The sequence below is a fragment of the Budorcas taxicolor genome, chromosome 11, assembly GCF_023091745.1.
Source record: "Budorcas taxicolor isolate Tak-1 chromosome 11, Takin1.1, whole genome shotgun sequence".
Classification (NCBI taxonomy): domain Eukaryota; kingdom Metazoa; phylum Chordata; class Mammalia; order Artiodactyla; family Bovidae; genus Budorcas; species Budorcas taxicolor.
This window is the reverse complement of record NC_068920.1, coordinates 160,397,097-160,417,212: the sequence shown is the minus strand read 5'-3', so window position 1 is coordinate 160,417,212 and position 20,116 is coordinate 160,397,097. Positions and strand designations below refer to the sequence as shown.

Here is a 20,116-nt window from a genome sequence, read left to right as displayed (position 1 = left end):
TTGTACACTTAACAATGGTCAAAACGGCAAGTTATGCGTATTTTGCTAAAATAAAAAAAAATCAGTAATTGCAAATATGAAAAAAAACCATTGAATTGCACACTTTAAATGGGTGAGTCAGGGAGTATATGAATACTATCTCAATAAAGCTCTTGTGTGCTTTTCTTTTTTTAAAAACGATCAGCTGTCTAGGATGACTCTGCTTCCTGGAGCAGGAATGAGGAACAGGGAGACGACTGGGGACGGGGGGAGTTTTACATCACACATTACCTGGCGGCATTTTGTAATTATTTATTTGTTTCTGCGTTTGCTTTTCTGGCCACGCCGCATGGCTTGTGGGATCTTAGTTCCCCGACCAGGGATTGATCCCAGGCCCACAGCACTGAGAGCTCCGAGTCCTAACCACTGGACCACCAGGGAATTCCCATGGCGACATTTTTTAAAAGCTGAAAGTTCAATCAGAGGTTTTCCACCCAAACTATGTAAAAGAATAACCCAGGAACATGGAACATGACAGGAATACAGATTCCAGAGCTCCGTCTTAAACTACTAACCCAGGCTCTGTGGGTTGGGGCAGGGCTGGACACGACAATTTCCAAACTCCCACCTGGATATGCTCAGTGAACCCACAGCAGCCCACGGCCCTGGCTATCAGACTATGAGACTCAGGATTCCCAAAGGTCAGGCCTGACACCCCTCAGCGAGGCCCTCCCTCATCTGTGGACCCAGGACTCACTTCTGGAGCTTTGGCAGAGGCAGGGTCCCCGGGCACTCACCTCTCTGGCTCGGCGGGCAGTGGGTACACACCACTTCTCCGCTGTCTGGGATGGTCGTGCAGGCCGATTGTCCGGGGCACGGGCAGGGCTGGCAGTCGTCGGCCTGGCCTGTGAAGGGGTTGCCGTAGAAACCTGGCAAGCAGCGCTCACAGGACAGGCCCTCGGTGTGGTGGCCGCAGAGGCAGATCCCTGAGGGGCGAGACAAGCATCTGGTCACCGCCACCTGAACCCAGACCCTGCTCAAGACAGGGGGCAGGCTGCTACACGGGGGCCACTGAGCATGTCCTGGGGTGGGAACTGGGGTGGGGCCTCTTCCACGGTGCAGACAGCATGGTCCAGGGATGAAGCATCCACCTGGTTCACGTCCACCACTTACTGACCATGTGAAGCTGGGCACCCCTGGGCCTCAACCTCCTCACCTGCAAAATGGGCACACATGACTGATTGCAACAGGTTTTCATCACGATTCAGTGCAGCCACGCACAGCCTCTGACACACAATTATTACTTGTCATCACTATTATTCGATAACCCGAAACCTATACCTGAACCGGCTGACGATACTGCTAGCGTTTGCTTCTAGTATTCTTTTCCCCTTCCTCAGTGGTTTCTTTGTTTTATTCTGTAAATTAAAGCCTCCAAGCCTTCTTAAGCTCAGGGACAGTGACACAGACCCAGGATGCCGGCCTTAATGTGAGGAAACCCATTTAGGGGGTCTGTGGGTTTCCAGAGGCTTTCTTGGCCTCATAGAATGGAACTCCCCTCCTTGCCCACTGGCTTCTATTTATTTATTTACGACGGATCTTCAGTTCCCCGACCAGGGATGAAACCCATGCTCCCTGCAGTGGAGGCGTGGAGTCTTAACCACCGGACCACCAGGGAATTCCTGCCCACTGATTTCTAATGAAGGGGACAGTGCAACCCCCCTTCTCTAGCCCCATGGCGTCCAGAGTCTGCTCAGAGCCACTGCCAGGGCCTAAGGGAGGAGCCTGGCTAAGAAGGGGTTAAGCAAGAGCACCCCTTCCCAGAGGCACCCCCCAGCAGCACTCATCAAGGACTGGGGTGAACAGGAGGAAAGAGAGAGGACCCGGGGTGGACAAGCAGAGCACGGGGGGGGGGGGGGGGGCACCCAGGGGGTGGTTTCCATGGCCTCTGTCTCTGCCCAGCACCCACCCACTCACTACTCCTCCATCTTCCCAGGAAGGGCAGCAGTGACCGCTGTGCCCCCACCCCCCTTACAGATGAAGACCTGCCCAAACGGAGCTGGAAGTTGTTCCAAGGCAAGGGGCTCTGAGGGACAACAAATCAGTCCCATCTCATGAGATGACCCTCCCAGAGTCCGGCATGGAAGGATCACGAGGCTCCATCTGGCTCGATTAATGATGCCTGCCTGGGCACCAGAAGGAAGGAGCCCCTCGTGCTGTGGGTGCTCCCCCACCCCGGCTGGCCTGCTGATTCCCAGGCTACTGTCCTTTGACAGTGGGGAAAAGGCATTTCCCTTTGCAGAGACCCTAGAAGCTGCAGAAGAGCAGCAGGGCGCCGGCCCTTCCACCTCCCGTGTGAGAGGCCAGTGTCCAGGCCCAGTCTGGCAGCTCCGGCCCAGGGCCCGTGGTCTCCCTGCTGGGCTTTCCTCTGCTGCAAGTAGGGGTGACCGTCGCTGGCAGTGACCTGAGAGAGGAGCAGCTCTGCCACCTACTGGCCAAGCCGCCTCCCTGCACTTTCGGTCCCACACCTGTAACATGGGACAGGAAGAGTCCCGGCACCTCCAGGACTTTTTGCAGGACCCGACGATACAGCTTATAAAACGGTGCCTAGCACATGGGTGTGAGAGTTGGACCATGAAGAAGGCTGAGCGCCGAAGAATTGATGCTTTTGAACTGTGGTGTTGGAGGAGACTCTTGAGAGTCCCTTGGGCTGCAAGGAGATCCAACCAGTCCATTCTGAAGGAGATCGGCCCTGGGATTTCTTTGGAAGGAATGATGCTAAAGCTGAAACTCCAGTACTTTGGCCACCTCATGCGAAGAGTTGACTCATGGGAAAAGACTCTGATGTTGGGAGGGATTGGGGGCAGGAGGAGAAGGGGACGACAGAGGATGAGATGGCTGGATGGCATCACTGACTCGATGGACGTGAGTCTGAGTGAACTCCGGGAGATGGTGATGAACAGGGAGGCCTGGCGTGCTGTGATTCATGGGGCCGCAAAGAGTCGGACACGACTTAGCCACTGAACTGAACTGAACTGAGCACATGGAGGAAATTGAGGACACCATCCTATCAGTATCCGTGATCACTCGCACGCACGCAGCTGCCCCGTTCAGGTCAGTGCTCTTCTCGCTGCTCTGGGTGTAGCCCAGGTGGCCTGGGGGTGGCAGAGGTGCAGGGAGACCTACCTGTGTTGGGGTCACAGGTGCCATGCTGGTTACAGGTGCAAGGAACGCAGCGGGCATAGGGACCCCCCAGGGGCGTGTCCCTCTTGTATCCTGGAGCGCAGGACTCACAGAACTGGCCGGTGTAGCCCTGGGGACACGAACAAGTCTCCACCCAGGAGGCTGGTGGGGACAGCCCCTGCCGGGCAGATGTGAGCTGGACCTCAGTCAGCAGCACGGGACCTTCAGAGAGAGACAGAAGGAGACAGCTCCATGCACGTGTTTCTCCCCCGAACCTTCCTACTCACCTGTGTAACAGGGTATTGGCCCACATACACAAAGGCCGTCCATGGGTCAATTGCAATTTTAAAAAAAGGACAAAGGGCAAAGGAAAAATTGGTAACTTTCAGAAGGAGAAATTTATATGGCTGGGAATTTTACAAGAAGAACCTTACTCTCACTGGTTATTAAAGATACATATATTTACGGGACTTCCCTGGTGGTTCAGTGGCTAAGACTCTGTGCTCCTAATACAGGGGCCCTAAGTTCGATCCCTAGTCAGGGAACTAGATCCCACATGCTGCAACTAAGAGTTTGCATGCCAAAAACTGAAAAAAGGTCCCACATGCTGCAACTAAGACCCAAATAAATAAATAAACAGCCAAACAAATAAATATGTACATATAAACACTGATATTGCTCACAACCCTCAGCTTGGTGAGCATTTTCCAGAGTAGTGATGGTGGAGGATGGGGGCTTGGGGGAACTCACACATGGGGATGTATGAAGATGAATTGGGAGCCTCTAGTAACACAGGAGTAGCTCTTATCAGACCAACTTTCCCACAGAAAACTACTAGAAACTTGGGGCAAAATAGAAAAACTATCTGTCAACACTGAGCAGGCAAACAGACAAGGAGAGTGGACACTTGGCATCAAAATATAGAGAGATACAGCCTTGCTGAAGCAAAATTTGGCAGCACGCGTTAAAACAGAAAACATACACTCTTTGACCTCACATTTCCATTTTGAGGAATCTGACCTGAAGACATGCTTGCATGAGGATAAAATACCTTTATCTGAAGCTTCCCTGGTGGCTCAGATGGTAAAGAATCCACCTGCAAAGCAGCAGACCCGGGCTCGATCCCTGGGTCAGGAAGATCCCCTGGAGGAGAAAATGACAACCCACTCCAGTATTCCTGCCTAGGAAATCCTATGGACAGAGGGGCCTGGTGGGCTACAGTCCATAGGGTCGCAAAGAGTCGGACACGACTGAGCGACTAACACACACACACACACACATACACACACACAGCGACTGACACACACACACACAGCTCTTTGTTGCAGTATGTGGGCTTTTTAGTTGTGGCACGTGAACTCTCATTTGCAGCATGTGGTATCTAGTTTTCTGACCAGGGATTGAACCTGGGTCCCCTGCGTTGGTAACATGAAGTCTTAGCCACTGGACCACCAGGGAAGTCCCCATATGGTTATTTCTAAATATCATTCACTTTTTATTTATTGTGTATTACAGTTAGCATATTATATTGGTTTTTAAAAATTGTGTCTAGGTAGGTGATAATATCGGAGAAGGCACTGGCGACCCACTCCAGTACTCTTGCCTGGAAAATCCCATGGACAGAGGAGCCTGGTGGGCTGCAGTCCATGGGGTTGCTAACAGGTGGACACGATTGAGCGACTTCACTTTTACTTTTCACTTTCATGCATTGGAGAAGAAAATGGAAACCCACTCCAGTTTTCTTGCCTGGAGAATCCCAGGGACAGGGGAGCCTGGTGGGCTGCTGTCTATGGGGTTGCACAGAGTCGGACACGACTGACGCGACTTGGCAGCAGCGGGTTATAATATCTGTGAATTTCCAGAAAGTAAAGGGGTGCGTGTGTGTGTGCTCAGCTAGTCAGTCATGTCTTACTCTTTGTGACCCCGTGGACTGTAGCCCTCCAGGCTTCTCCGTCCATGGGATTCTCCACGCAAGAATACTGAAGTGGGCTGTCATTTCCTCCTTCAGGGGATCTTCCTGACCCAGGGATCGAACCTGCGTCTCCTGCATTGGCAGGTGGATCCCTTATCATTGAGCCACAGATCTGTCTTAAAAATGGATACGGAGGGTGCCTGGTCTAGGCACATATAGGCATGGGGTGGGGGAGGAGGAGAGAAAGTACCCTAGGAAAGAGAGAGGAACCAGGGACAGTGAGAGGACCACCAAGGCGATCACTCAGTGACCAGGATGAGAGGTGGTGAGAAAGAAGGCTTGAGGCTGTGATAACTTGGCAGGCTGGTTGAGAGGTTTTGGAAACTAGGCTTTTTCTAGGTGCAACACCTCTAATGACCAGCAGGGGGAGGAATCCCAAGCATCATCGAAGAGCCTTCCAGGGTCCAGCCTCCTGTCAGGGATGGATTCCACCTGGTGTGGCCACGTCAGGTTCTTGGTTTCTTTGTGTCCCTTAGAGCTGTCCATCTTCAGCTTCCTCACCTGTCCAGCCCCTGCCTCTGTCCTCCTGCTCGCTGCCCTTACTGGTTATATGACCTTGGGCAAGTGTCTCGACCTCTCTGAGCCTCAGACCCGTTTCTGCTAAAGTGGGGCCGATAACCTCTGGCTGTGAAGACTCCATAAGGCTATGATGAAAGAGCCCCCGGGGGCCTCGCTGGTTTGGGGGCTGGGGAGTGCCCTGGTCACTACTGACCGGAAGAGCTGGTGCTCTGGCCGCTGGTCCAGACGCGCAGAGCAGTCAGGTTGGCGAGCACCCGCTGGAAGTGGAAGGAGGGCAGCGGAGGGTCCACGTCCTCGGAGGTCTCCTGCAATCTGGCCGGGGGAAGGGTCAAAGCAGATCCTGAGGCAGGGGGTCATGAGAGGGGCCAGTGGTGCCAAGAACCCCCTGGCAGGAGCCCCCAGACCGCAGGGGAACGGATGTGCCTGGATCTCAGGGCCCACCCCGACCACCCGACCCCATCACTCAGGACACAGCAGGACACTTACAGGAACTTCAGCCGCACCTCCCCAGCCTGCCCAGAGTCCGGGGTGTGGGGTGAGTCAGAATGCCGCAGAGTCAGGGCCAGGCCTGCCCCTTCCAGCCTCAGCTGCGTGGAGAGTGGGGAGCCCCCAGGGGGGACCTGGAAGGTCAGTGTGAGGGGCTGCCCGTAGCTGAATCGCTGATCTCCCAGAAACTTCTCTGAAGACAAGAGAAGAAGGCTTTGATAGTCTTCACTTAATTAGCTGGATTTTTAATGTCGGTATTGATTTTTATTGGCAATTAAACTCTCAAAAGATAAAACTACAAACTCAAAGGGACCCTGCACAGAAGATCCTGAGGGTGGCCTGCCCACATCTCCGCAGCCAGAGCTGGCTTCAAGGGCATGTGACCCTGCCAATCACCGGGGGTCCCACACCCAGTTTAATGCTCTGCTGTCACTATCTTGACACTCATTTTTTTTGTTAAACTTATTTTATATTGGAGCATAGCCAATTAACAATGTTGTGATAGTTTCAGTGGGGACAGCAAAGGGCAACCGCACACACACATGTATCCATTCTCCCCCAAACCCCCTTCCCATCCAGGCTGCCATATAACACTGAGCAGAGCGCCGTGGGCTGCTCAGTAGGTCCTTGTTGGTTATCCTATCTTGACATTCTTAAGACTTTTGTCTTGAAACTTGGCTTTTGAAAGTGACATGCCATGGGACAACAGAGTCCGTGTGGGAGCAGAGGAGATTCAGCATGCCTGGTGGTGGAGATACCGTATGTCTGGTGGCACCTGTCTGCCCGTTCACATAGCACTCACGATGCCAGACGCCCCATGAGCTCAGAGTCCTCAGGGACCCGCATATGTGGGAGTTCAGTGAGGCTCCAGCAAGTCCCAGGTAAGAGGGCTACATGCGTGACTAAGCTGAGGGGCTGATGGCCCCACAGGCCACATTTTCCATGGGAATCAGAACTTGCTCCTAGCCAAAAAAAGGCAGATACACCAAGGACCAAGGGGCCCTCACCTAGCCTTCTGACTGTCGTTTCTCTGTATTAGTCAAGCGCTTAAATACAGTCCATGGGATCACAGAGAGTCGGACACAACTGAGCGACTTTTACTTTCACTTAAGCAGAAAATCACAGCTCAGAAGGAAAGGGGCCCAGTAGACACCCCATCGTTCTTTCAGGCCTCTGCCCTCAGGGAGGAAGGGGCCATGAGCAGAGGGGTGCGGGCCACCTTGAGAAGCTGGAAAAGGCCAGGGAAGGGACTCTCTTCCAGAAGCTCTAGGAGGGGCACAGCTAGACCACACTTTGATTTCGGCCCAGCAAGTTCATTTCACGCTTCTGACCTCCAGAACACTAACGGAACACATTTTTAGCCACTGGGTTGGTGGCACTTTGTGACAGTGGTCACAAGGCAGGTACACGGGCAGCCCCGCCCCTGCCTGTGCCAGCGGGTACCTGGTGCTGTGAGTTCTGCCTCCTCGTCCTCTGGGTCCAGGAGGAGGCCCCCTGGGCTCCATCGTGCAGGATGTCCTGGGTCCCCCATGCTTCCGGCCCGCCAGCCCTCGGCTCCTGGACAGCAAACACACACACGCCCCCCATGAGGTCCTGGAGGGTGACCTCTGCCCCCTCCCACTTCACACCCTTCCCTGGGTCCCAAGGACAACCCCCAGAGGCATGAGTGCTGCCTGAAACAACAGGACCCAGAGTGGGAGAGACTGTTCTAGAGACAGGTCAGGTGGGGAGAGGAGCCGGCCAGGACCTCGCTCTGTGCCCAGACCTAGGCAGCTTGGAGCCCCAGCCCAGATCAGGGCAGGATCATGGGATGGGACGGGGCCCCGAGAGAAGCTAGAAGCTTCAGGAAGTCGCCTCTGTTGGGGCAAGGTCATGGCTGACCTTTGAATGCACCCTGCCCCATCAATGGACTTTGAGCACATATGAGGACATGGCCCCAGAACCCCATGGTGGGCCGTCTCTCATGAGACCGGGCTTGATCTGGTTTTTTGGTCTTCAGGGAATTCCCTCGCCTGTGACCTCACTGCCCCTGTCCTTCCAAGTGTGCGTGCCATGAACCTCACTGCACCCAAGGAAGCCCCCTGGTTAGGAAGTGGCCAGGCGGGGGTGGGAACCCAGTCCCAGTTCGGTCCACTTCCCTCCCCCGACCCCAGCAGTTCACCAAGCAGTCAGGCACAGAGCAAGTGGCCTCCAGGGGAGACCCTCCAGAAGACAGCTGGAGAATAGGGTGGAGACCTGGGGCTCCCAAGGGGTGAGGAGGGAGGGAAGAAGAAAGGGAAAGAGGTCAGAAAGGGGAAGTCTGGAGCTCCTCGGTGCTAGGCTAGGTTGCCCCCTTGCTGGCTGTGTGACCCTGGGCAAATTTCTTAACCTCTCTGAGGCTAGGTTCTCATATGCAAAAGGGGGGCAATGAAGTACTTATGGCCCCAGCAGCAGTTCTCAAAGTTTGTCTGAACACCCTGGGGGATCCCTAAGACTCTTTCAGGGGAGACCATGAGGTCAAACGATCTTTTTAGTAACATTAAGATGTCATTTGCATTCTTCATCCTCTTTCTCACGCTGAGAACTTTCCAGGAGCTACAAGATGTGTGATATCACAACAGACTAAATGCAGAAGCCGTGGTAAGAATCAGCTAACTTCTATTAAGCCAGAGCTTAAAGAGAGGTGCAAAAATGTAACATGAGTAGCACCACTCTTCTCAAAGGTTTTTGTCTTTTTTTTTTTTAAATGTTGGCCACGCCACGATGGCATATGGAATCTCAGTTTCCCAACCATGGATCGCACCTTCAGCCTCTGCAGCGGAAGTGCAGGGTTCTACCTGCTGGACCACCAGGGATGTCCCCAAATTTTTTGTGTTTTAAAAAGTTATTTTTCACAGGCGGAAGTTATTTTTTTTTTGTTATAAGTTTTCTATAGTCATTTGTAAATGAATTGATGCACAGATACTTTAAAATTACTGTTCTAATGTCTAATCCAGAAAACACAACCCACATAAACAAAAGAACTTTGAGATTTTCTCTGATTTTCAAGAGCATAAAGGGATCCAGAGATCCAGAAGTTTGAGAACTGCTGGCTGAGGGTGTTTGTGAGATCACATGGGATGCTGAGACTGAATCGTCAAACCCAGGGCCAAGTGAGAACAGATCACGATGCTCTCCTAGGATTTTTAAAATGAGTTCCATCTGATACTTGACATGCTTGACTCCGAGCCAGGTGACCACAGGGCTGTCCCCATTCCAAGCACCTCTCAGTCCAGCAGAGGGCGCACTGCCCCCTGCATCTAGGGCGCCCCAGAAATGGCCCTGAGGAGGAGATGCTGGAGGTAGGGTTGGGGAAGGAGGTTCAGTGGGTCATGGCTGGGACCCACTCAGGCTATGATGTTTGGCAGAGTTCAGAGCTCCACTGCTTTCCTGTTCTAAAGAGCCACCTGGAATTGGGGACCCTGGACACTGGACTCAGAAAGAAGGCCATGCACAGCCATGAAGAACAAAACTTAGGAGTCGATGAAGCTGGGGTGCCAACAGCTAAGCTATGTTACCTCCCTTTTCTGGGTCTCGGTTGCCCCATCTGTAAAATGGGAATGAGAGTATCTACCTGCCAGGGAATCCCTCAGGTTCTATGCACATAACGAGCTCAGCAGGGTGTCAAGCATACAGCAAGTGCTCAATAAATGGAGGCCAGGGGACCAATCCTGGATCCCCAGCGCTAGGATATGCCAAGGGGTCCGAGGAGGAAATGAAAATCCCCCTGAGATTCCAGAGGCTGCCATATACCCATCCCCTCCCCTGCTCCTACTGGAGACTGAGGGAGCAGGCAAGGACTGGAAGGGAGCCAGGGCACAGGAAGGTGCTGGGGGTGCAGAAGGGCGCAGAGGACCATGGCCACTGTGCGGGCCTGTGGGAGGCGCCGGGGCTGGGGCCTGAGGCTGCCCCACCTTTCCACCCCCCATCACTGGATGTCCCCAAAGCAGGCCTGCCATCCCACCTGGGCTGGGAGCAGAGCCCTCGGAGGCGGCTGCGGAGACCACTTCTTACCCTGGCGGAAGTCGGAGAGGATGTGGTGCTCCCGGAACCCAGCAGCGGCCACGCACACCTTGGAGTGGCCGTAGCAGAAGCAGCTGCTGCAGCCGGCGGGGTTGTGGGGCTGCAGGTTAAACGCGCCCGGACGACATCTGCAAGGGAGGCAAGGGAGGCGGGACACGCCCCCGGGGGCCGGTGAACTGGCTGTGTTCAGGGAGCCCAGCTAGACCAACGCAGCCCGCAGTCACTGGGGGATTTTCTTTAATTTCAAATTTAGAGAAGGGTTGCAAACATGACAGACACAGTTCCCATGGTGTCTTTACCCAGCTTTTCCTAATTGTTACGTCCGACCTCACCAGGGTGCGCTATCAAAACCAAGAATTTAACACTGATTAACGCGGCCATGAAATTAAAAGACGCTTACTCCTTGGAAGAAAAGTTATGACCAACCTATACAGCATATTCAAAAGCTTACTTTGCCGACTAAGGTCCGTCTAGTCAAGGCTATGGTTTTTCCTGTGGTCATGTATGGATGTGAGAGTTGGACTGTGAAGAAGGCTGAGCGCCGAAGAATTGATGCTTTTGAACTGTGGTGTTGGAGAAGACTCTTGAGAGTCCCTTGGACTGCAAGGAGATCCAACCAGTCCATTCTGAAGGAGATCAGTCCTGGGATTTCTTTGGAAGGAATGATGCTAAAGCTGAAACTCCAGTACTTTGGTCACCTCATGCGAAGAGTTGACTCATTGGAAAAGACTCTGATGTTGGGAGGGATTGGGGGCAGGAGGAGAAGGGGAAGGGGACGACCGAGGATGAGATGGCTGGATGGCATCACGGACTCGATGGACGTGAGTCTGAGTGAACTCCGGGAGTTGGTGATGGACAGGGAGGCCTGGCGTGCTGCAATTCACGGGGTCGCAAAGAGTCGGACACAACTGAGCAACTGAACTGAAATGAACTGAATGATTTACTGAACCTTACACATTATTAGGATTTCTCCCCCTTTCCCCACAAATGTCTGTCTTCTGCTTCAGGATCTGATCCAGGACATGGTGTTGTATTTCACTGTATCTTTAATCTCTATCTGTAGTAGCTTGTAGGTCTTTCTTTGATACTTCTGATAGTACTGGTTAAGTACTTTGTAGCATGCCCACCGTTTGGGTTTATTTGAGGTTTTTCATAATCAGACTGGGGCCAAGGGTTTTGGGGGAGAAAGTGCCCTTCTTGTCACATCTTACTGGGGTAACTGATACCCCTGTGATGTCCTGGTCATGTATGACATCACTGGGGATGTTAATCTTCACCGCTTGGTTAAGGCGCTGGCCACCAGGTTCCTCCACTGCAAAACTGCCATATTTTAGTTGTCAAAAGCAAGTCACTAAATCCATCCCAGACTCAAGAGGAAGGGAATTAAGCTCCACCTCTGGGAGGGGGAAATAATGAAAGAATTGTGGACCTATGGTGAAACCACTGGAGTAGGTAGTAAAATTTTTGGTTGGGGGGCACAGGGTATGAGGGATCTTAGTTCTCCAACTAGGGATCCAATCCATGCCCCGTATTGTGGAAACTCGAAGCCTTAACCACTGGATCTTCAGGGAAGTCCCAGTTATTGGTAAATTTTTTGAGGGAGATGTTTGAGGGCTATGCAAATATCCTGTTTCTCCTTCAAGTTCTGCCCACGAATTTCAGCATTTATCAGCAGCTCTGGCCTACAGTGACTGTTACTCTGATATTCTAACTGTGATTCTGTATTCCCCTCACTCCTTCTCCATTTCTAAATCTTCTGTGGAATTCTTCTGCAAGGAGGATTTGTCCCCATGTATTTATTTATTCAGGCATCTGTTTATGTCAGTGTGGACTTATGGATATTTATTTTATTCTTGGGTTATAATCCAATATTGTTATTATTTATTTTGTTCCAGCTTTGGGAACTCTTTCAGGTTGGCGTTCATGTCCTTTTGACACAGGCCCCCGTCCTGGTTTGGGTCTTTTGGGGGTTTGTTTTGGTCTGGTTTTGTTTTTAAGCACTTCTCTGCTTTCTGCAAAATGCTTCAGGCTCATCTTGTATTTTCTCAACCCCAGCCTCAGAATCAGCCATTTTCCCAATGAGCCCTGCAGATGCCTTTTACAAATGCAGATTCCTGGTTTGCATGATGTTGGGGGGGGTTGCCCAGAAACTCCATTCAGACCAACCCAGGTGGAGGAATCTGATTCATGAGAATCTGCCAGTTACCTCAATGCTGGGCTGCTCCAACAAACCTGTCACCCAGTCCTCGCACTTCACAGATGGGTAAAGAGAGGCTGAGAGGCGAACCTCCTCAAGGTAGAGGCAGCAGAATAGAGTTAGTGGGATCCAGCCCCCCAACTTCACTCTGTCTCTTCAACTTGAGAGGTTTTGTGGGAGGAAGACCCAGGAGGGTGTCCACCTCCCACTCCAGGGCCCACAAGCCACACGCAGACAAGGTGAGGAAGAGGCCTGGGGCTGCCCAAGATGAGAGTCAAGGCTGGGCGTCTTCCTGACCCAGCAGAGGAACAACATGATCTGGCAATAGCGGAGTCCACAGTGTACTGCTGGGCCAGGTTCCCCCACATACTCCATGGCCAGAGGATCAAAGAGGCCCTGGCACGCCCCACGCTGGCTGCAAAGGCTTCAGAGGTCAGAGACAAAGCCAGGAAGAGGAGACGAAGATGCCCAAGAACATAAACCCACATCTGTCTGGCAGCCCACTGCTGGGGCTAGGAGGCCCCAGAACGCCTGAGCAGGAAGCTTAGGGAAAAGCCCTTCAGCCTCATTGAGCTTTAGGGGCTCCATTTGTACCACGACAGGATGGCAAAGATGGCAAACAAGCTTGAGTCTCAGCTCAGTTGGTTGGAGCTTTTTGGAGCAGGGCATGGAGAAGGATTCTAAGGTAACAGTAGAGCTCGCAGTAAAGATTGCTGTGCTCCATTAGTGATGTCTGCCCTGGGTGTGAGATGGGGGGCTTATAGTAGTGCTCCATTAGTGATGTCTGTGCTGGGTGGGAGATGGGAGGGTTGTGGTAGTGCTCCATTAGTGATGTCTGCCCTGGGTGTGAGATGGGGGGGTTATAGTAGTGCTCCATTAGTGATGTCTGTGCTGGGTGGGAGATGGGAGGGTTATAGTAGTGCTCCATTAGTGATGTCTGTGCTGGGTGGGAGATGGGAGGGTTGTAGTAGTGCTCCATTAGTGATGTCTGCCCTGGGCTGGAGATGGGAGGATTGTGGTAGTGCTCCATTAGTGATGTCTGCCCTGGGTGTGGGATGGGATGGTTGTGGTGGTACTCCATTAGTGATGTCTGCCCTGGGTGGGAGATGGGAGGGTTGTGGTAGTGCTCCATTAGTGATGTCTGCCCTGGGTGTGGGATGGGAGGGTTGTGGTGGTACTCCATTAGTGATGTCTGCCCTGGGTGTGGGATGGGAGGGTTGTGGTAGTGCTCCATTAGTGATGTCTGCCCTGGGTGGGAGATGGGAGGGTTGTGGTAGTGCTCCATTAGTGATGTCTGCCCTGGGCCAGAGATAGGAGGATTGTGGTACCAGTAAGATGTGGTTGCTATCCCTGGATTAGATGATCTCCCCTATCCTTTTTAGCTCTTTCTTTTCAAGAAGATGTATTTTCACAGCTTATGAACTATCAGTGGTGGTGTGTCACAGTATAAGCAGTGTCATAAAGTCTTTGGATGACTTCCTGGGTGTCAGATTCGCTGTGCTCTAAGAAGAGAGCCAGGTGGTGGGGTTGCCCAAGTCTGGGAGGACCATGCTCTGTGCTCCTCCCACCACCACCGAGGTCTCTGCCAGCAGGCTCATTGTTGGATCGGTTCACCCACCTGTCACACAGGTTGCCTTCCACATTCTGTTTGCAGGGGCAGCGCCCACTGCGGGGATCACAGGTGCCCAGGCTGCCCGCAGGATTGCAGGTACAGGGTCTGCCAAAGAGACAGGACAAGAGGAGGGTGTCCAATGAGAGAGCTCCAGAGTGGGAACAGCCCATCCTCATGGGAAGGACTCTCTCTATCCTTCCTGATGCATGAGAGGAACAGGAGGCAGGCTGACCCAAGAGCCTGCCCCCTGGTTTCCGCTGAGCAAAGGAAGTGACCCAGTCACTCACCTGAATAGCTAACCATCTGCCCCCTCCCACCCGCCTGCCCATTCATCCACTCACTCCTCCATCTGTGCATCCTTCCATCCACTGATCCACGCATTCGCCCTTCTATCCATCACCCACCCACGCACCTGGTCTCTCCTCCACCCATCTGTCTGCCCATCCATCTGACAAGACATGGTTCCTGTCCTCACAGAGCCTAGAGTCCAGTGAGGATGGACAGGCAAACAGGTGGGTGCTGGACTTTGATACAAACTACAGGAGAGAGAACATCCCAAGTCCATGGCAGCACCAACGAGATGCCTGGGGTGGGGAGGAAGTGGGGGGATTGCACCTTGGTTGACAACTAAAGGACGAGTAGGACTTTGTTCAGACACAGGCCAGGGGGAGGTGGCAGTGGGTGTTGAGTGAGGGAGAGTGCTCTGGGGTCAGAGAAGTGGCATGTGCAAAGGTCCAGAGGCCGGAGAGACACTGGAGAAGCATCCCGGTCCCCACCCGATGGCAAGCGTGACGCTGGAACCACTGGGTATTCTGTGAGCGAGAGCCTCCCTTACCTTCCCCATGCCATTTCCACTGCCTTTCAAATATCCAAGAAGACTGCGGAAATTAACCAAAGCCAAATTCATTTAAAAGTGCTTCTGATTTATAACGGCTTCGTTTTCTTGGTTGCTGTGCATTTTCCCAGCCAGGTGAGAGCACACGTGTAGACCCCCTTCTGCGGTCCAGACCCCAGCAGCCCCGGCCTGTCTCTCTCCCCGTCGGCGCCTCTCCCCACCCCAAGCACTGCGGACTCAGCGTCTTCCTGAGTTGTGTCCCCCTTGCTAAGAAAGGCTTCCCTTTGCCAAGATGCCCAAAGCAGAACCTCGGGGGTCAGCCTTCAACTCTGCTTCCTCTTCTGCTCCCTGGTACCACCTTCTACCCATCGATCCAAATGCCCACCGACTCTGCCTTCTGAGGGGCTCAGGAGCCCCCCGCTTGCCTCCCGCCACTCAGCCCAAGTCCACTGCCACGTGCCCTTGCGGACCATCCCTACCCACCGCCCCCGCCACCCTCACCTGCAGCCTCCCTCGCTGAGCGAGTGGAACCCAGGCAGGCAGCGGTCACACTTCCAGCCCGTCACCGTGGGCTTGCAGACGCAGGTGCCCAAGTCGTCGCACTGGAGGCGCAGGGAGCCTGGGGAGGAAGGGCACAGGGCAGCAGGGGCCCGCGGCGGTGGGTGAGGTTGTGGGGGCGGGGCAGGGCGGCTCACTCACCTGCTGGGTGGCAGTCGCAGGGCTGGCAGGGCGTCCGCGGGTTCCAGCGATAGAAGTTCTCCTGGCAGCGCTCGCAGTGCGGCCCAGCTGTGTGGGCACGGCAGCGCAGGCAGCGCCCACCGTGGCCCGAGCTGCGGAAGAGCTCCCGGTCAAAGGCGCACTCCTCAGAGTGGCCGCTGCAGTTGCAAGCTGTGGGCAGGAGGCAGGGGGAGGGTGTGAGTGTAAGGCTGAGGCCCGTGGTAGGAGGGGAGCAGGTGCCGATCAGCCTCCTTGGTGAGTGAGCAGGCAGCTGGAGGAAGGTCCAGGATGAAGGAGGAAGGTCCAGGATGGAGTTCAGGCCCGGCTTGACCAACAATCTGGAGACCAGGTGGTTGATCTTCCAAAATAGGACACTCTCAAGAAGAAGAGAGGCACTGTTAATAAAACACACCCAACACAGGACCCTCCCAGGCAAGCCAGGCCTACAGTCACCTGGTCATGGGTCACAGACTTGTTACCTTCCAAAGCAGCAGCCTGGCTCCCCCTGTGGACCCTCCAAGCCGTAATGGTGTGTGAATCTGATCCCCAGTGACCATGAGGTCACCCAGAGGCATGAAAAATACAAGTCACCTTCATTCACTCATTAATACATTTTTTCAAGAAGCAGTATGTATCAAGGATCAGCTCCGTCTTGGCTCCCATATTGAGCCCAGCGTGGGGCGGACCCATGAACAGTAGGAGCTCAGTTCCTGCACACATGGTCCCACTGTTTGACGAAGGACAGATGCAGCAGGCAGGTGAACATCCTGCAGGGGTGGGGCTGTGACGGGAGAAGCAGGGAGGCGCCAGCCTTCCTGGAGCAAGTCACAGCTAAAGGGACTGAAGGGTGAGCAGGAGGGAAGTGGGAGGGCAAAGGAGGAGGAAGGGAAGGAAAGTCCCAGGCGGAGGCAAGAGGCCCTTTGTGACACAGCCAAAGGAGCAGGCTTCGCCCAGGGTCGGGGTGGGAGGTGGCATGTCATGTGATGGGAGGGTGCGTTGTGCAGTGTGACGGGAGGGAGAGGGATGCAGGGGCAGCTATGAGGTCAAGAGGTCAGCCAGGGCTTGATCAAGGGAGGCTGGGCAGTCAGGGTCAGTGGACTTCACCTTGGAGCAAGAATGTGGGTGACTGCAATTGTATTTGCATTTGAAAGTGGTGCAGGCAGGGGATAGGGGTGATGGGGTAGAGAGAGCAGGGAGGTGGGGTCTTAGACACTCAGAGGAGGGGTGACTGGCTGGACCACGTGTTGGCTGTGCAGAAGGACACAGTTAGCCGGGTTGGAGGGGCATGAATGTGATCAAAATCGGGGCTCAGGGCTGCCTGGACTTGGTGGGTGAGAGGGGTCAGGTATACAGCCCAGCTTTCAGGCTGGGAGGACAGAGATGTGACCTCAGGGGTGAGGACACAACCTTTGGTGTCCCCACCATGGAGTCAGCCCCAGACTGGGAATGGTGAGCCAGCCAGCTTCCTTGGCTCCAGGAGGACTTCCTGGTGGAGGCAGGCCAGTGAGGGCAGCAGGAACTCATTAGGGCCACGGTGGCCCTGGGAGGCTCCTGCAGACAGCATCCTGTTCCGTGGAACAGACCGTCCCCTCCCTCCCCCCTGGGTCTCTGTGTCAGCAGCCCAGGCCCAAGAGCACAGTGGGTCCAGAGGCTGAGCCGTCAGGAGCGCGTGTGTGGGAAGACGTGCCTCCCACCAGCATGGAACCAGGCAGGGTCTGGTGCCCAGCAACGGCCAGCTACACTTTTGAGGGCTTAGCAAGTCCGATGACTGTTGGGGGAAAGGGAGGCAGGCAGGGCTTGGGGACACAGCGAGGCTGGAAGGGGCACGCCAGGCGGGGAAGAGCCCCCAGTGGGGAAGGTAAAGCGCCACCAGCCTCTGCAGTGTGCCTCTCTGAGGTTAGGCAGCCCTGGTCACATCACACGGGTCGGGCATCCCAGGGCTGCCTGGGGGCCTGCGGGAGAGGATGGGTGGGCAGGTCAGCACCTTCCCAGGGCCCGGGGTGGCCTGGCTTTGATTAGCAGCTGCGGTTGGAGCCGTGAAAACAAAGGAACAAGTTGGGTGTCCTTTTCAGCCCTCCCGCCACACACGCCTCAACTGGGGAGACTGGGTCTGGGGCTCTGTGTGTGGGGGCAAGGGCTGAGGACCAAACACCCCGTCCAGCTCTCCCTCAGCTCCTCCTGGTCCCTACGTGGGGGTGATAGCCCCAAGCTACCACCAGCCCACCCAGAAGCAGGGCTGGGGGCTTGGTTTCCCAAGCCTGCAACCCCCCCCCGCCTCTGGCCCCCAAAGTTCCGGGACACTCACGTAGACACTCGTTGGCAGCCTCGGCCGTGCCCCGCGCCCATGGGCGGTCCTGGAAGAAGGGCAGGCAGCGCTCGCAGTCCGTGCCCGTGGTGCTGTGCTGGCACCGGCAGGCCAGCCGGCCCTCCTCATCCGGGCCACACTCGCTGGCATGCCCATTGCACTTGCACCTGGGGAAAGAACATGGGGGCAGGGTGTCTGCAAATTGGGGGAGGCGCCAGCACAGGAAGGGTTAATCAGCAGGTAGCCCCGGCCTTCAGGGGAGCCCCTGACTCTACTGCTCAGCTGTGGAGCTTTGCATGCCAAGTCGCTTCAGTCGTGTCCGACTCTTTGCGACCCCGTGGACTGTAGCCCACCAGGCTCCTCTGTCCATGGGATTCTCCAGGCAAGAATACTGGAGTGGGTTGCCATGCCCTCCTCCAGGGGATCTTCCCCATCCAGGGATCGAATCCTCATCTCTTATGTCTCCTTGGCAGGTGGGTTTTTACCACTCGAGCTCTCTTCCACACCTACTCTGGGCTTAGGGCAACAGGAACAGAGCCGACCACAGCGGGCTGTTCTGAGCTCTGCACATGTATAAACCCATCATGACTTCACAAGCCCACTATGACCTACACTCAGGGTGCTATACCCAGGGGAAGAAGTCATCTCGGTCTCCTGGGTAGAGAGGGTGGGCCAGCTCTCAGGGCAGTGGGTGGAGGCGGGGGCAGCCAGGGAGGCCACCCCATGCCCTCTCCTTTGCGTCTAAAGGGACGGGAAGGAGACTGCCCCACACATAGGACAGCCCCCAACTCATCTCAAGGCTCCGGTGAGGCTGTGCCTTTGAGGGCAGTCCTGGGCCTGCCCCGCCCATCCTCCCCCAGGGTCACACAGGTGGAATCAGGCAGGAACAAAGGTGCCCGGAGGATCACACAGCCTGCTCCGCTGAACCTGACCCTGTGGGACTGTCACCCCAACCCCAAGTGGCCAGAGTGGGCCGCTCAGACGATGGCCATGGCTCCCGGCTCCCAGACTTCTCTGTCTCAGCCCCCAGATGAGCAGTCAGCTCACGTCGTCTGTCTGGAGTCTCACCACCACGGTGGAAGGGACTGTAACTATCCCCATTTCACAGGAAAGGAAACTGAGGCTCAGGTCATGGCGTGATGGATGCCATGTGGCAGAGCTAGAATCTGAAGCCCATTCTCTCCTAGTCCACACTGACCCCCAGCTCCTGGACACTCCTCTGTGCCCACTTGGTGTCTCCCCATAAGCTGCGTTTCATGCTCCATCCTAAGTGGGTGCTGAAGACTCTCCAACCACTGCCAGTGGGGCACTGGCTCCTCTCCGGGAGCTCAGGGTAGGCAGGTAATGCCCAGCACTTCTGGCAGGTGAGGCAGGCACCAGGCAGTCTCGGGAGACAGCGTTCACCCATCTCAGGATAAGGGACTGCTCTCGGCCCCAGTGGGATACTGCAAACACTGCCTCCTCCATGAAGCCCTCTGACTTCAAGGGAAGGAGTGAAGTTCCTGTGGGCCACTGAGGGACACAGGCTGCCAGGCCACTGTCCCCAGCCAGCTGCTGGCCTGAGGGTGGTCCGGCTCTGGCAGCTGGGACCCAGATGTTCTCTGTCCCAAAGCCCCCTGATAGCAGGCGCTGCAGCTCACTGACATCCACCATCCTCAGAGGGGCCCAGCCCCTGGGTGGTTTGACTTGAATCAAGTGTGGAGTCGGGGTCGGGGGAGAAGGGGCAGAGAGCTCCCCCATTTCCCCTTCACTCCCGAGCCTCTGCCTCTGAGGGGTGCAGACGCCCCAAGTGCGGACAGTGGACCCTTGCTCCCTTCACAGACACCCATCTCTCTGCATCCCCTCCAAGCACCCCTGATTTCTGGAAGCCCCTGCTCCCTACCCTCCTGGGCCACCACTCCCATGTCGAGCTGACTTCCCATCCTAACTAGCTTTCAGACCCACACCTCTCCCATCCTCTCTGCCCAACCAGCTTCTTCTTTAAAATATTTATATTTATTTATTTGGCTACGCCTGGTGTTGGTTGCAGCATGTGGGATTTTTGCTGCGGCATATGAACTCTTAGTTGAGGCATGTGGGATCCAGTTCCCTCACCAGGGATCGAACCTGAGCCCTCTGCATTGGGAACACAGAGTCTTAGCCACTGGACCATCTGGGAAGTTCCACAACCAACTTCTCTCTCCTCTTGTCTCCCCGCTTATGCTGTCAGGAGCTGGGGTGTTTTAGAAATCCGATCCTCTTGCTACCTGGCCAAATCCTTCAGCAGCTTC

General features: G+C 54.9%; 1 protein-coding gene across 1 annotated transcript in view; it reads right to left on the bottom strand.

Annotated features, from left to right (window-relative positions):
- LAMC3 (laminin subunit gamma 3) overlaps positions 1 to 20,116 on the bottom strand; it is a 67,107-nt gene that overhangs the window by 24,816 nt on the left and 22,175 nt on the right. The window contains exons 4-13 of the mRNA XM_052648819.1: positions 17,847 to 18,013; positions 15,524 to 15,712; positions 15,326 to 15,443; positions 13,996 to 14,094; positions 10,172 to 10,308; positions 7,583 to 7,696; positions 6,140 to 6,332; positions 5,847 to 5,965; positions 3,166 to 3,384; positions 777 to 965 (exon numbers count right to left, since the gene is read on the bottom strand). Of these exons, the coding sequence (XP_052504779.1) occupies positions 777 to 965; positions 3,166 to 3,384; positions 5,847 to 5,965; positions 6,140 to 6,332; positions 7,583 to 7,696; positions 10,172 to 10,308; positions 13,996 to 14,094; positions 15,326 to 15,443; positions 15,524 to 15,712; positions 17,847 to 18,013 (1,544 nt within the window). The remainder of the gene's footprint in view (positions 1 to 776; positions 966 to 3,165; positions 3,385 to 5,846; positions 5,966 to 6,139; positions 6,333 to 7,582; positions 7,697 to 10,171; positions 10,309 to 13,995; positions 14,095 to 15,325; positions 15,444 to 15,523; positions 15,713 to 17,846; positions 18,014 to 20,116) is intronic.